This window comes from Fistularia commersonii, chromosome 2 (genome assembly GCF_037954325.1).
Source record: "Fistularia commersonii isolate RoL2024-O1a breed Wild chromosome 2, RoL_Fcom_v1.0, whole genome shotgun sequence".
Lineage (NCBI taxonomy): Eukaryota > Metazoa > Chordata > Actinopteri > Syngnathiformes > Fistulariidae > Fistularia > Fistularia commersonii.
Window position 1 is genome coordinate 28,139,867 of NC_141285.1, and position 12,731 is coordinate 28,152,597.

Below are 12,731 nucleotides of genomic sequence, written 5' to 3' on the forward strand. Positions count from 1 at the left end.
GCCTACACAATGGATCTTCTGATTCTGGAGCAGAGGTTTGAAATAAAATAAAGTTCAGTTCTAAGAACGCACACACACACACACACACACACACACACACACACACACACACACACACACACACACACACACACACACACACACACACAGGCGCGCTCCGGCTCCACAGATCACAATCCAACCAGAACGCAACATCTGGGTGTCCGGAGAGCAAAGGCTCTCAGAGGGTGAAAGTCTATCGCCTAGTTTTTCTGCATCGTTTTGTGGAGAGCATGGACCTCCATGGACCTCCATTGGCCCCAAGGACCCTCCGGTCTGCTGCCTCCCGTCCCCTGAAGAACCCTGGAGGCCCCGACAACCAACACCTCAGAGAAACAAATGCAATGTCACGAGGGCTTGTGAAGGAGCGTCTCCTATGTCTTCTGATCTCCGCCTTCCGTCCTCATGGAAGTTTCCGCTCAATAGTTTTATCTTTCACGTCAAATGTTGGCAAGAACGATTTTCCTATTAAAAAAAAAAACAAACACAGCGGCCACGGCGAGGTCAGGTGACTGTGACGTATGCGGAAGTGTGTCACCGTCGGCAGAAAGCCTTGCTAGCAGAGGCGGCCGCTCCGGGCAGCAGACCGACCGGGGACCGATCGACAGACAGACAGGTGAGTGCCCGTGAACGCACACGCCTGGCGTGCTTCAAAACCAATACAAAGAAGAAAAGGAAGAAGAAGAAGAAGAAGAAGAGTTACAGCTCGGACGGGGACCGGAGCGTTGCGAGCCGTTAGCTCCGTTAGCCCTTTAGCCCCTTTAGCCGTTTAGCATAACAGAGGAGCGAAGAGCCGCACCGATTCTTATCGGTATGGATCGATAGGTGAGCTGCGATCGATAAGCGATCATCGGTCCGGGTGGAGGTGAGCTCCCCAAGAGCCCGCACCTGCGCACACGTCATCCAGGTGCGAACACCAACTGCTTCCGGGTCCAATGGGTCACGTGATCCCGTCACTTCACTTTAGGTCGAACACGGCGATGGCCTACTGGCTGTGTGTGTGTGTGTGTGTGTGTGTGTGTGTGTGTGTGTGTGTGTGTGTGTGTGTGTGTGTGTGTGTGTGTGTGTGTGTGGGGGCGGGGGTCTAACCCCTTATTTTTAATTTTCATTGAGCACATACAGTATAAACAGACAATACATTTGTACAAACAAACATGGATGTCAATGATACAATCAGGCATCAGGAAACATAAGAACATTCATTTGGTGTGCAATCAATGAACTGTAAGAGTAAACAGGATTGAAGGCCTGTGAGAATTGTTAATTCTAGAAAAAAAAAAAAACATAAAAATAAATAAACGGCAAGGGGAATACAATATGTTTTTAACTTGGTGGTTCTAAAGGAATATCAGTCATAAAACTATATTTTGGGGTTTTTGGATTATTCCATAAGTTTTTGGGGGAACACTTTTGCATTCTGTTTTTGTGAATGAAGAACTTGGCCAGGCCTAAAATAACATTGACACAGAGTTCATCTCTTTTGTTGCTTAAAAGTAAACCACATGTTATATCATCTTTTGAGAAGGAAACTGGTGACTATGGAAAATTATCTTTAACCCATTTTTGAGTTTTAGCCCAAAAGCCCTGTACTTTTTCGCATGAGAAAAATATATGGTCAGTGGTTTCAATGTTGTCTTCACAAAATGTACAAATATTATCTTCAAAATTAAAGCGTCCCCTCAATAATTCCTTAGATGGGTAGATGTCATTCATAATTTTGAAGTGGGTCTCTTTTGCCTCGGGGGGTATGGGTAGAGTCAGATACATAGTTCGCAGCGTGGCAATAGATTCCTTAACAAATTTATTTAAAATATTATTTTTGTTTTGACGTCCAGGGAATAAGTTTCCTGTGAAACATTTCCTAATAAAGGAGTTGCTGCACTTTCTATCCAGAATTGAGATTCCCTGGAGTGATAGTTGGGGTAACTTTGGTTGTACGGTTCGGTGCGTCATTATATTTTTGGTCAGAAATACAAATTGCCGAGGCAGTGCATTACGTAACTTTATGAACTCTTATATGGGAGGCTTAAATCTGTGTGTAGTACAGAACTGTTCATAGTCTAGAGGACTGCCATTGTCATGCATCAAGTCCATTATTAACCATATACCTTTCTCAAACCATTCCTTGTAAAACAGAGATTTGTTGCGATGCAGAACATATCAGGGGGTCTAACCCATCTGCGTAGGTATCCAGCGGATGATGGTTTGACCTTTAACCCCCAGGTGTCGGTTGATGGCCGCCGTAGCGATGGGACCGGAGCGAGTGTTTCCCAGCTCTGAGGAAGAGGACGAGCGTCCGTCCGACGGCGGCGCCTTACCCGTGGCGTGGAGCGGGGGGGAGATGGCGGGGGACGAGGGCGAGGCCGGAGAGATGGAGGTGGACGGAGAAGAAGAAGAAGAAGAGGAGGAAGGGGTGGGATACTACTACCAACCCCTGAACCAAGAGCCTGATGCCAACGCCACACCTGGAGAGGAGGAGGGCGTGGAGGACGGGCCGCAGGTGCAGCTCCAGCAGGTGCAGCAGAGGATTGAGGTGAACACACACACACACACACACACACACACTCGCACACCTGCTGTATTGCACGATGATGCCATTGGAACCATCGCACCGGTCGGCAGGTGATGGGGCTGCACCTTCCAGAAGCTCCGCCTCCCGACAGCGACGAGGAGGAGGACCCCGAGGGTGCGGCGGCGCAGAGGAGCCGGGCCTCCATCCCGATGGACGCAGGTGGGACGTCTGCTCGGCGGTGAGTGTTGGACGCCACCCGTCCACTGACGCCCTCCCCGTGTGCCGCAGACCACGTGGAGCTGGTGAAGAGGACCATGGCGGCGGTGGCGCTGCCGTCCCTCAGCGTGCCGCCGTGGGCGCGGGAGATCTCCGACGACCAGTGGACGGACGTGGTCCAGCAGGCCCTGCAGAGCAGGCAGAGCGCGGCGGCGCTGCGCCTCGGTCGCCGTGGCAACGGCGGCGCCCCCTGAAGACGGCGCCCCCTGCGGGAGAGGTGGGCTCTGAAGACCTGAGGCTCCTCTGGCCTCAGACCTTCACAAAACTAGGAGCTCTTCTCAGCTGATTCGATGAAGAGATGAACGTTTCAGTAGATTTTCCAAATGTCTCCTCCGATCAGAAATAAAAACCTCCAGGTTCGGTTCATGTGTTCCATAAAGATCAAGGTCTTCAGGAGTATCCGGGACCCTCACTGGACCAGGACCTTCCGGACGAACCCGACAGTTTGTTCATTCAGTCGTGTAGATCGGGGATACAGCGCCGGTTCGGGATCAGCTGGTCCTGGTCCAGGTTTAGATCCTGGTCCAGGTCCCATGTTCTCCCATGGGTCAGTCATCATGAAGCAGCTGCTTCAGATAAACTAAAGCACCAGTGTTCATTATTTAAAATCACATTCCGCCTTTTTATTGACCATCGATGAGGTGTGTGTGTGTGTGTGTGTGTGTGTGTGTGTGTGTATATGTCTCCATGTCTTTATTTCTTGTACAAAGTGTCTTCCTGCATTAAAGTCTGTCTCCTCAGCGGTTTGTCTGGTCTCGTGTGTCGTCTGAAGAACCATCTGGGACCACAGAGACCTCATGACCCGTCGCCGGAGGCGGAGCTTGAGGGTCGGGAGGCTGCGGCGGGCCGACGTCCGGTTGAGGGTTCTTCACCAGAGTTTACTCTGGAGAGAAAAGAAGCCACAAGAAGCAGGAGTGGAGTGCAAAGTAACAGATGTTTATTTGGGTCTAAAAGTCGAGCACTTCTGAAGCACTTTGAAGGTACATAAAGCAACATTTTCCAGACTGCAGGCTCAACGGCTGGATGGCAGGACCGCCGACCTCCAGAAGGTCCCGAACGTCAAAGCGGACTAACAAAGTTTGGCCTTTTCTCACCTTCCGCCGCCTGGTCGGAAGAAAGAATCAAAAAAACGTCACCATGGAAAGTGCAGCGTTGGTGGGGTCGGTTCCTCCGCTGATGATTCTTTTGGTCCATAAAATGGTGAAGATGGAGAGGCTGATGGTGGACACCACGGGCACCCGCTGTTCGACGCCAATGTGACGCAAGATGAGGGAAATCCATGAGTGAATTCAATGAGTGTGACAACGTGCTAATCTCGCTAATCGCACAACAGTAGCTACAACGGCGTCCTGGACCTCGGCGCTGCGGGCCGGAGGTCCGTGACCCGGAGATGTGACGTCGGAGGTAAAGAGGAGAGCCGACCGGTTAAACGTGTCCCGCCTCGCCGAGGGCGGAGGAACGGCTTCCGAATGAAGGCCCGAGATCTCCTGGGCGGAATAAATGTCCACCGAAGGAACGGCCGACGAGCTCTCGGACCAGCTGACCTTTCCTACAGAGAACGGTGGGCGAGGAGGAACCTTCTGCCTCCACCAAACCTGCCAGAGTCAAAGCTCCACCGTCCTGGCGCTGCAGCCCAGGAGTGGGCGGAGCCTCCGGAGGACACCCACGCCATCACCTGTGATTCTTCTGACGAGTCATCGTGACACACACACACACACACACACACACACACACAGCTAAAAGAACACAAACATGTCTCCTGGTTGATTGGATCCTGATTGGATGTCTACATTCACTGGTCTTCGCCATCTTCACCGCACACAGGTGGACGATGTTCTCCTTGGAGCCTCAGGTCGGCGTCTCCTCCATGTTGGTGAGGTCGGAGCCGCGGGTCGGCGGTGATCCGCTCAGACGTTCCAGGTGTCTGGTCCACCTCCGGAAGGACCTTGACACGCCGGAGGTGCCGGTTTTCCGAGTCGATGTTTGAAAGGAGTGAAATGATGGTTCTCCACCCGTTCAGAAGAACACTTCTTCTGCAAGCTGCTCCAGCCTCGGCGGACGCGGCCCGGCTTTGGCCTCACCAACATGGCCGCCGCGCGGCTGAGATGCACGGGACCCGAACGTGTCTGATCCTCCTCTTCCTCCTGGGTCCAGGAAAGGCCTCCTGGTTCCTCGGCCAGATGATGGGTGGAGTCGGTTGAGGGGACGGGCTCTGGTGACGGTGAAGCAGGAAGGCAACTCCGGCCCGTGTCAAGTGTCTCCGAGGGTCGACGTCCACATCCACGGAGCCGACGACGGACGCCTCCGACCATCATGTCGGGTCCGGGACGGACGTCTCCTGGAGCGGGATGTGGCCGGCGGGTCTTGGAGGTCCGGCGAGGACGGGCTGAGGGCGGGAGGCCGCGCCCGCCGGTACGGGGGCGCCGGGGGGGCGGAGGTCCCGCGGCAGAAGCCCGTCCGGAGCGGGACGGAGGTGGACGTGGACGCTAACAGGTGTGTGATGTGGAGATGCCTGCTGACGGCCCCCGGGGCCAGACGGGAGGAGATCTTCTCGACGCCGACGCGCCGTCGGTTCCGTCCCGGTCCCGTTCCGGGCCGCGGCCTCCCCGGACGGACGGACGGTCGGGGGGCGGGGTCAGGACCCCCCCGGTCAGAGGGCCTCCTGATTGGCTGTCAGGTACTCCTCGGCTCTCTTGTGCGCCTCCAGGGCCTTGATGGTGTAGACGTCCTGCGGCAGCTCCGACTTCCTCCTCATCAGAACCTTGTCCTTCTTCAGATCCTTCAGACCCTGTGGACACACACACACACACAAACACACACACACACCCGTCACACCACGATCGCAGATCCGCCACGTACCCACGCACCGATCTACCTGTGAGGCCTCCGTCTCCACCGTCTTCTTCAGCAGCTGGATGTCCTCCGCCGTCGGGGTCTCCGTCTCCATGGAGTACACGGCCAGGGAGTTGTCGCTGTAGAGCATGTACTACACACACACACACACACACACACACAGGCGTAATGAACATGGAGTGAAGCCCTCCGCAGGTCACAGAAGTCTTGCGTGGTCTGCTGAAGGCCTCTCCTCTCCAGGTGTCTAGACTCACCTCCTCCTGTGGGCGGAGCCCCGGGCGGAGGGGGTGGAGCTTGTTGCTCTGCCAGGAAACACAAGGTTAGCTGTGGAGCTGCAGCTAACAGCTAGCCTCGGGGGCGGGGCTTACCTGGGGGTTCTGTCGGGCCAGATCTTCAATCCTGTGCCAGATCTCATCTCTCTCCTTCAGCTTGTACTTCTCCCTGCACACACACACACACACACACACACATACAAAGGGATGAGCAGTGAAGGTCCCACAGCCCTGGTGAGAGGGCGAGGAACAAGGAGAGAAGGTGTGTTACTTCTGCTTCTCGGCCTTGTACTGCTGCGTGCAGTCGTCAAACAGCTTCTGGTTCATCTCCATGAAGAGCTTCAGGGCGTTGTAGATGAGCCCGTGGATGGTCCTGGAGACAGAGGGCAGTCAGCTGACCTCCAGCCCTGCTCTGCTGAGCTCAGAAGGCTAGAAGGCTCAAAACGTTAGTGATGGCCCTTCGCCCTGCAAGCAGCGTCTGCTCATCGACGGGCAAGAGTGCTAACAGCGGCCAGCACTGGCCAAGGCTGCGCTAACAGCAGCCAAGGCAGCGCTAACAGAGGCTAACGCTGTGCTAACAGCAGCCAAGGCTGCTCTAACAGAGGCTAACGCTGTGCTAACAGCAGCCAAGGCTGCGCTAACAGAGGCTAACGCTGTGCTAACAGCAGCCAAGGCTGCTCTAACAGAGGCTAACGCTGCGCAAACAGCAGCCAAGGCTGCGCTAACAGAGGCTAACGCTGCGCTAACAGCAGCCAAGGCTGCTCTAACAGAGGCTCACGCTGCGCTAACAGCAGCCAAAGCTGCACTAACAGAAGCTAACGCTGCGCTAAAAGTGGCCAAGACTGTGCTGACGGCAGCTAACGCTGCACAAATAGTGTCCATTTTTTAAGGAATCACACTGAGTCCCCAAACCCCCCCTAAGGAAAAAAATAACAAAGAAAGGATTGTATGTCTGTGTATGTATTTTGAGATGCCTATTTGGTTGAGTGGTCACTTCTGACTTCCGACGACTGGTACTTCGGATCTTTGGTGACTGAATTGCGCTTTTTGTGAGTCGCTTTGGATAAAAGCGTCTTCCAAATGACTGGATTGTAATGTAATGTAATGTCCATAACTGTGCTAACAGTGGCTAACACTGCTAATACTGGCCCTGCAGCTCCTCGGTCACCGAGGGGCACCAGAAGTCCAGCTGCTGGAGCTGCTCCCTGTACAGCGACACCCAGGGATCCTTTCAGGATCCTTCTGGACCAGCCAGAATCACCAAAGTGTTTCCATCGACAGCTGTGTGTGTGTTACTTGTTCCAGTGGCTCTTGGAGTTCTTGTAGAGCGCTGGGAACATGATGGGGAGGATCTTGGCGGCGTTGTCGCTGATCAGGCTCATGATGTACTCGTTGTTCCAGTAGTAGAGGGCTCTCTCTGCCACCTGCACACAGTGACATCTTCATCATCATCATCTTCACCATCGGCCGGAGCGTCCGGGGCGGGGTTCTCCGAGGGCTTCCTCCCGGTACCTGGAAGTGCGGGCTGGACACACACTTGGCCAGCTGTCTGAAGAGCGGCTCCTGGACCTTGACGAACTCCGACGGCTCGATGACGTCCAGGATCTCCTCCAGCTCGTTGAGGAACATCACCTCCTTCGGGCTGTGGGTCTTGGGCCAGAACTTGAGCAGCCCCATGATGACCTGCGGGATCGGAAGCGGTGAGCCGACGGGAGCGTCTTCCTCCCGCGCGTAACTACGGCGACGCCGGTGCGGTCGCACGGCCGAGAAGATCTCACCGGCTCCGTCAGGCTGCTGTCCTTCTCCAGGAACTGGACCACGCAGTACGCCAGCTGCACGGAGACACTGCCGTCAGCCGCCGTCACACCACCGCGACGCACACGAGACGGACGGCTTGACCTCTGACCTGCGGATGGTAGACGCTGAGGGACTTGACCTTATGAAGCGGCAGGAGGACTCGGATCAGGAACATCTTGTGTTCTTCTTTGAGCGGCAGAGCAAAGCCGTTGATGATGCTGAGGGAGACAGCGTTGCATCGCGGAGGTCAAACATCTGACGCCGGACATGAGGTCCGCCCCTCACCTCCCACCTGATCCCCAGGCCCCGGAGACCTGCTCCATGAGGGCTCCGGTAGGGTCGTTATGCTTTAACTCATTTGCCATAGGTCAGAAGAACCAGCATGCAGCTCCGGGAGGCCCGTCCGAGGTCTGGCAGCGACGACGTGAAGCCCCGCCCCCTCCCGCTCTATCGCCAGGTCTGTTCAGGAATCTTCTTCTCAGATGCCTCACTGCAAGCCTTGGTTTGGTGGAATCTGGTACAAATGTAACCCGTGTGTGTGAGGACTGCAGGTGTGCGTGCACGGGTGCGGTACCTCCCCAGGATCTCCAGCAGCTCCGCGATGCCGTTGTGATGCTCCGTCTCATAGATGAATCTGGAAACCAGCGCACCGGTCAGACAAAGCTGGAAACCCCTGCTCAACCCCCGGATCTTCACCCGCACATCCTGGCTGGCCCTGAAGATCTGACTGACCCTGGGACATCGTGTGGACGGTGGTGACCGAAGGTCTGAGGTTCTGACCTGTAGAAGATGTTGTTGATCTGGCGCCGGATGTAGGCGCGGAGGCCCAGGAACTTGCCGTAGATGCGGTGCAGGATGGTCTTGAGGAAGTCTCGCTCCCTGGGGTCCTCGCTGTCGAAGAGCTCCAGCAGCTGCGTGCGGAAACAGCGTTATGGTTTTGACATCACGGCGGAGGCCTTCGGGGAGCCGGGAGGTGTGCGAGATGCAGGAGAAGTTCTCACCGACAGCACAAACTTTTGGTCGATGTACTTTTTGGCAACGTTGGGCTGGAAGTCCGGAGACTCCAGGAACCGAAGGAAGAACTCGTAAACCAGCTGCGGAGACAAAGACGGGGGTCAGGGGATGCTCGCGACCCGCCTCAGAACCAGGTCCCGGCGGGTCCGCCCCAGGACCCCGGAAGATGCCGGACCTCAGGAACCCAACTTCAAGACGGAAGGACCGGGAAGAATCTGAAGATGTCGGAGCTCCGGCCCGCCGACCTCCCTCAGCCCGACCCCCGGGGTCCCGGTGGTCCTCAGGAGCACCTACCTGCAGGTGCGGCCAGGCCGCCTCCAGCGTGGGCTCGTCCTCCTCGGGGTCAAACTCGGCTCCCGTGGGGTTGGAGGACGGAGGAAGCGTCCGGAACAGGTTCACTGAAAACTGACAGAGAACGAGGTGAGGCCGGAGGCCATGGGGGGGGCAGGAGGACCAGGAGGACCAAGGGGGACAGGACGGTCCTCACCATGATGACGGCCTCGGGGTAGATGGACTCGGTCACCACCTCGCTGTTGTGCGTGATGTACTCCACCATCTCGTTGAGCCCGGCGCGCTTCACCTCCTTGTACTTGAGGTCGCTGAGGGGGTCGCTGACGAAGTCGAACAGCACGCAGCACTGACGCAGCTTCTGCACAAACAGCTCCTCGCGGTCCACCGGAGGAGCATCTGGGCCGAGAGCCACAGGAGAAGAACCATCACATCTCCTACCCTTCATGAGGAGCTCACACTGAAAACACCACGGAGGAGGTGGTAGCAGCGCAGGTCTACTTCTCCACAGCAAGAAGGTCGTGAAGGAGATCTGATTCTTCTCCACAGGTGGCCGGCAGTACCTTTGAGAGCGGGCAGCTTCTGCAGCTCTCTGTTACGGGTCAGACTGAAGCGTGAGGAGCTCTGGCGGCGTTCCTTCTTCACCAGCTGAGGACCTCCGGAGTACTTGATCTTGTTGAGCTGCGTGGGCGGCGGCGTGCTGTTGCTGGGACGCTTGCTGCCGCTCTGCTGCTGAGACTGCAAACACAGACGTCCAAGAAGCTCTGAGACCGGCGGAACGCAGCACCTCCTGGTCCGCTCGGACCAGAGAAGAACGGGCTCGGCAGGAGACACGCATCCATCCAAGCGTCCGGACTCTCACTCACACCTACAGACTACCCAGAGTCCTGGATGACGTGCGGAGAACCTGGAGGAACCCGGGCGGGCGCGAAGAGAACCCAGGAACCGGGGCGGGAGGCCGGAGCGTCGGAGACCGAACCCGAGCCTCCTGCTCAAGCTGGGAGGAGAGGAGGCTCCTGGACCCTCCTCATCAGGTCCTCCAGGTCTGCTGAAGGTGAGGTCCCATGACACCACCACCCAGCTTATTGTGTGGCCGGCCCTGATGATGCTCGATTCCAAAACATCACTGCCTGCCCGGAGAAGGTTCTGATTTCTCTCTCACACACTCACACTCACACACTCACACACACACACTCTGTGTGTCAGTGACTCAGACCTCCTGCTTGCAAGCAGCTGCTTTGACCTTGTGTGCAGCATAAACCAGGAGTGTTCTCTGCACCTGGTCTGCTAACAGGAGGTCCCACCTACCTCCTCGGCGTTATCTGCGGCCGCATCCTTCACGCCGCCGCTGGTCTTGGTGCTGCTTTTGGCAGATTTGACGGCTTCCTGGACAAAGAGGGAAACAAACCGCTGAAGGTGTTTGCGTTTGTCGAGAAGACGCCCGTGCCGAACGTCAGGAGAACGTTTCATCGATCGCTTCCGTCACAGCGGCTTCACGCGCAGGTGGTGCCCGACGCTGAACGTCCAATCGCAGAGCGGGCCGCCGTCACATGGCCTCCCCTGACAAACGCCAGCAGCCACCGTGGTGGACAGGGCGACAAGGGCTTCTGGAGGTGGACGCTTCCACCCAGCCCTGCTCACACAGGCAGCGATAACGGGGAAGACCCCCCTCTAGATATCGCTCTCTCATTAGGTGTCTGAAGATGTCGAGATGGTGTAGAAACATGCCCCCCCCCCCTTCCAGTAGCTCACCTTTGACCTTGAACCAGCAGGTGCTGGAGGCAAGTTTGAAGAAAAAAAAAGGTTCAAAGACCATCAGTCGCCTGACCTCAAGAGATGTAACTAGCACCGAAGAACCCGCATGGGTCGGCAGGACCCCGAGGAGACCCACAGGCAGGGGGAGAACATGGTCCAAGCAAGGACCTCCTCTCGGTGAGGTGGTGGTCCCAACCACTGCTCCACCCTCTGATGCTTGCTAAAAAGGACAGCTAACAACAACACAGAGCGCCACGCCAGCTGAGGACTCACATGCATCAGGAGATCTTCAGCGGGGCTTTGAGAAGGTCTCCAGAGGAGACCACAGCCCAACAAGATGAGGCCGTCTGGCCGGCCAGCTATAGCCTCCTTATGGAGGACTCATCATCACCTGGTGGCTCAGCCTTGTTGGACGTCCAGGTGCCCACGGGTGGAGTGGGTGAGGAGCAGCTGGAGGAGTCTGGTCCCTCAAAAACCCCCTCAACTGGCTGAGGTCTGACCTTCCACACAGCACAGGTGTGAGAGGAGGTCCTGAAGCTCGGGCTGCTCTGTCAGTGATGGAGATACACCTGATACACTTCCTCCAGGAGGACCTCCTCCTCCATCCCGCCGGCCGACGATCATCACACATGGATCGATCAGTCAGCTCCTGATCGATCCATGTGATCAGCTGGGGGTCCACCCAGAGGCTGCCCGCCTCCACCACCATCTCAGCTGCTCTGAGACCCGATGGTTGGCGTCTCCGGTCTCTACCGGGAGCTTCCGCACCGCAGACCTCCGCCTCCACCCTCCGCCTCCGCCCGGCCCGCCCTGCTACATCAGGCACCGGGCGGCGGAGGTCCTGTTCGCCGGCTGACGGCCAGCACGGAGCGCGTTGACCACCCGCCCTGCGGGCCGGAGCGTCCGGTGCTCTCGGCCGCCGGAGGCCCGCGCCGCCCGGGGTTCGTCCCGGCTCTGGTCCCGGCGCTCGTCCCGGGCTCCGCCGCGGGCCGCCGGGGCCTGTCGGGGCTAGCGGGCTAGCACGGCTAGCCCACCGCTCGGCGCCAGAGAAAATATCCCCCAGAAGATATTTCTTCCAGACGGAAGGGTCTCCGAGAACCGCGGGGCCTCGGCCGGCTCACCTTCTCCTTCTTGGCTTTGTTCGGCATCTTGTCTGGATGGGAGGCTGCTTTCACGGGGCTCCCTGATGCTCTTCCCCGGGACTCAGGCGCTGTCACTCGGACTGTCTCGGCTCCCTGCGCCCGCTCCCGGCCCGGGCCACCCCATTGGCTGGCGGCGCGCACATCTGCCTAGCGACGCGCTTACGAAATTTTCTGATTGGCCGCGCCGGACCAGCGCGATGAGGGCGAGGCAGGACCAGAGTCTTCCCCAGCAACAACACGCCTCGGACCCGCGCGGCCAAGAGACGCGGACCGGGGGCCTCCTCCACCCGGAACCTCCTCCACCCGGGGCCTCCTCCACCCGGGGCCTCCTCCACCCGGGGCCTCCTCCGCCCGGGGCCTCATCCACCCGGAACCTCCTCCACCCGGGGCCTCCTCCACCCGGGGCCTGCTCCACCTGGGGACACTGCATAGGGACTCTGCATAGAGTCACCGCCCAGGGACACTGCCTGGAGATACCACCCGGGGCCTCCTCCGCCCAGGGACACTGCCCGGGGCCTCCTCTGCCTGGAGACAACGGCTGGGGCCAAGCGGAGACAAAACGGATGATCTGATTTAAGCCTCAGATGATCTGAGGGGCCAACACTCTGGGGGCCTAATGCAGGGACGCCTCTGATAGTGATACAAAGTTGACCCCTTTCTGTCCCGGCATTGACGTGTTTAGGGGTGAATGGGCGTCTCCTTGGTGCCAGGCGTACCCTCCTCCTGCAGGGACCCCGAGGCCGCTCCGGTCACGGGGTGCGACCGAGCCCCGGGCGGCCCAGG

General features: G+C 57.7%; 2 protein-coding genes across 2 annotated transcripts; one reads left to right on the forward strand and one right to left on the reverse strand.

Annotated features, from left to right (window-relative positions):
• The first annotated feature begins 562 nt into the window (after nucleotides 1–562).
• On the forward strand, nucleotides 563–3,567 carry mea1 (male-enhanced antigen 1). The gene is made up of 4 exons (XM_086176025.1): nucleotides 563–655; nucleotides 2,263–2,572; nucleotides 2,662–2,770; nucleotides 2,840–3,567. The coding sequence occupies exons 2-4, from the start codon at nucleotides 2,273–2,275 to the stop codon at nucleotides 3,019–3,021; spliced, it is 591 nt and encodes a 196-aa protein (XP_086032151.1). The 5' UTR covers nucleotides 563–655; nucleotides 2,263–2,272; the 3' UTR covers nucleotides 3,022–3,567.
• A 175-nt stretch (nucleotides 3,568–3,742) lies between these two features.
• Nucleotides 3,743–12,384, reverse strand: ppp2r5d (protein phosphatase 2, regulatory subunit B', delta). The gene is made up of 17 exons (XM_086176416.1): nucleotides 11,928–12,384; nucleotides 10,360–10,437; nucleotides 9,615–9,789; nucleotides 9,251–9,450; nucleotides 9,058–9,168; nucleotides 8,751–8,843; nucleotides 8,530–8,660; nucleotides 8,324–8,383; nucleotides 7,859–7,967; nucleotides 7,731–7,784; nucleotides 7,465–7,635; nucleotides 7,249–7,376; nucleotides 6,224–6,325; nucleotides 6,049–6,121; nucleotides 5,935–5,982; nucleotides 5,703–5,813; nucleotides 3,743–5,615 (listed from the first exon to the last, which is right to left on the reverse strand). The coding sequence occupies exons 1-17, from the start codon at nucleotides 11,952–11,954 to the stop codon at nucleotides 5,478–5,480; spliced, it is 1,809 nt and encodes a 602-aa protein (XP_086032542.1). The 5' UTR covers nucleotides 11,955–12,384; the 3' UTR covers nucleotides 3,743–5,477.
• Between the last annotated feature and the right edge of the window lie 347 nt (nucleotides 12,385–12,731).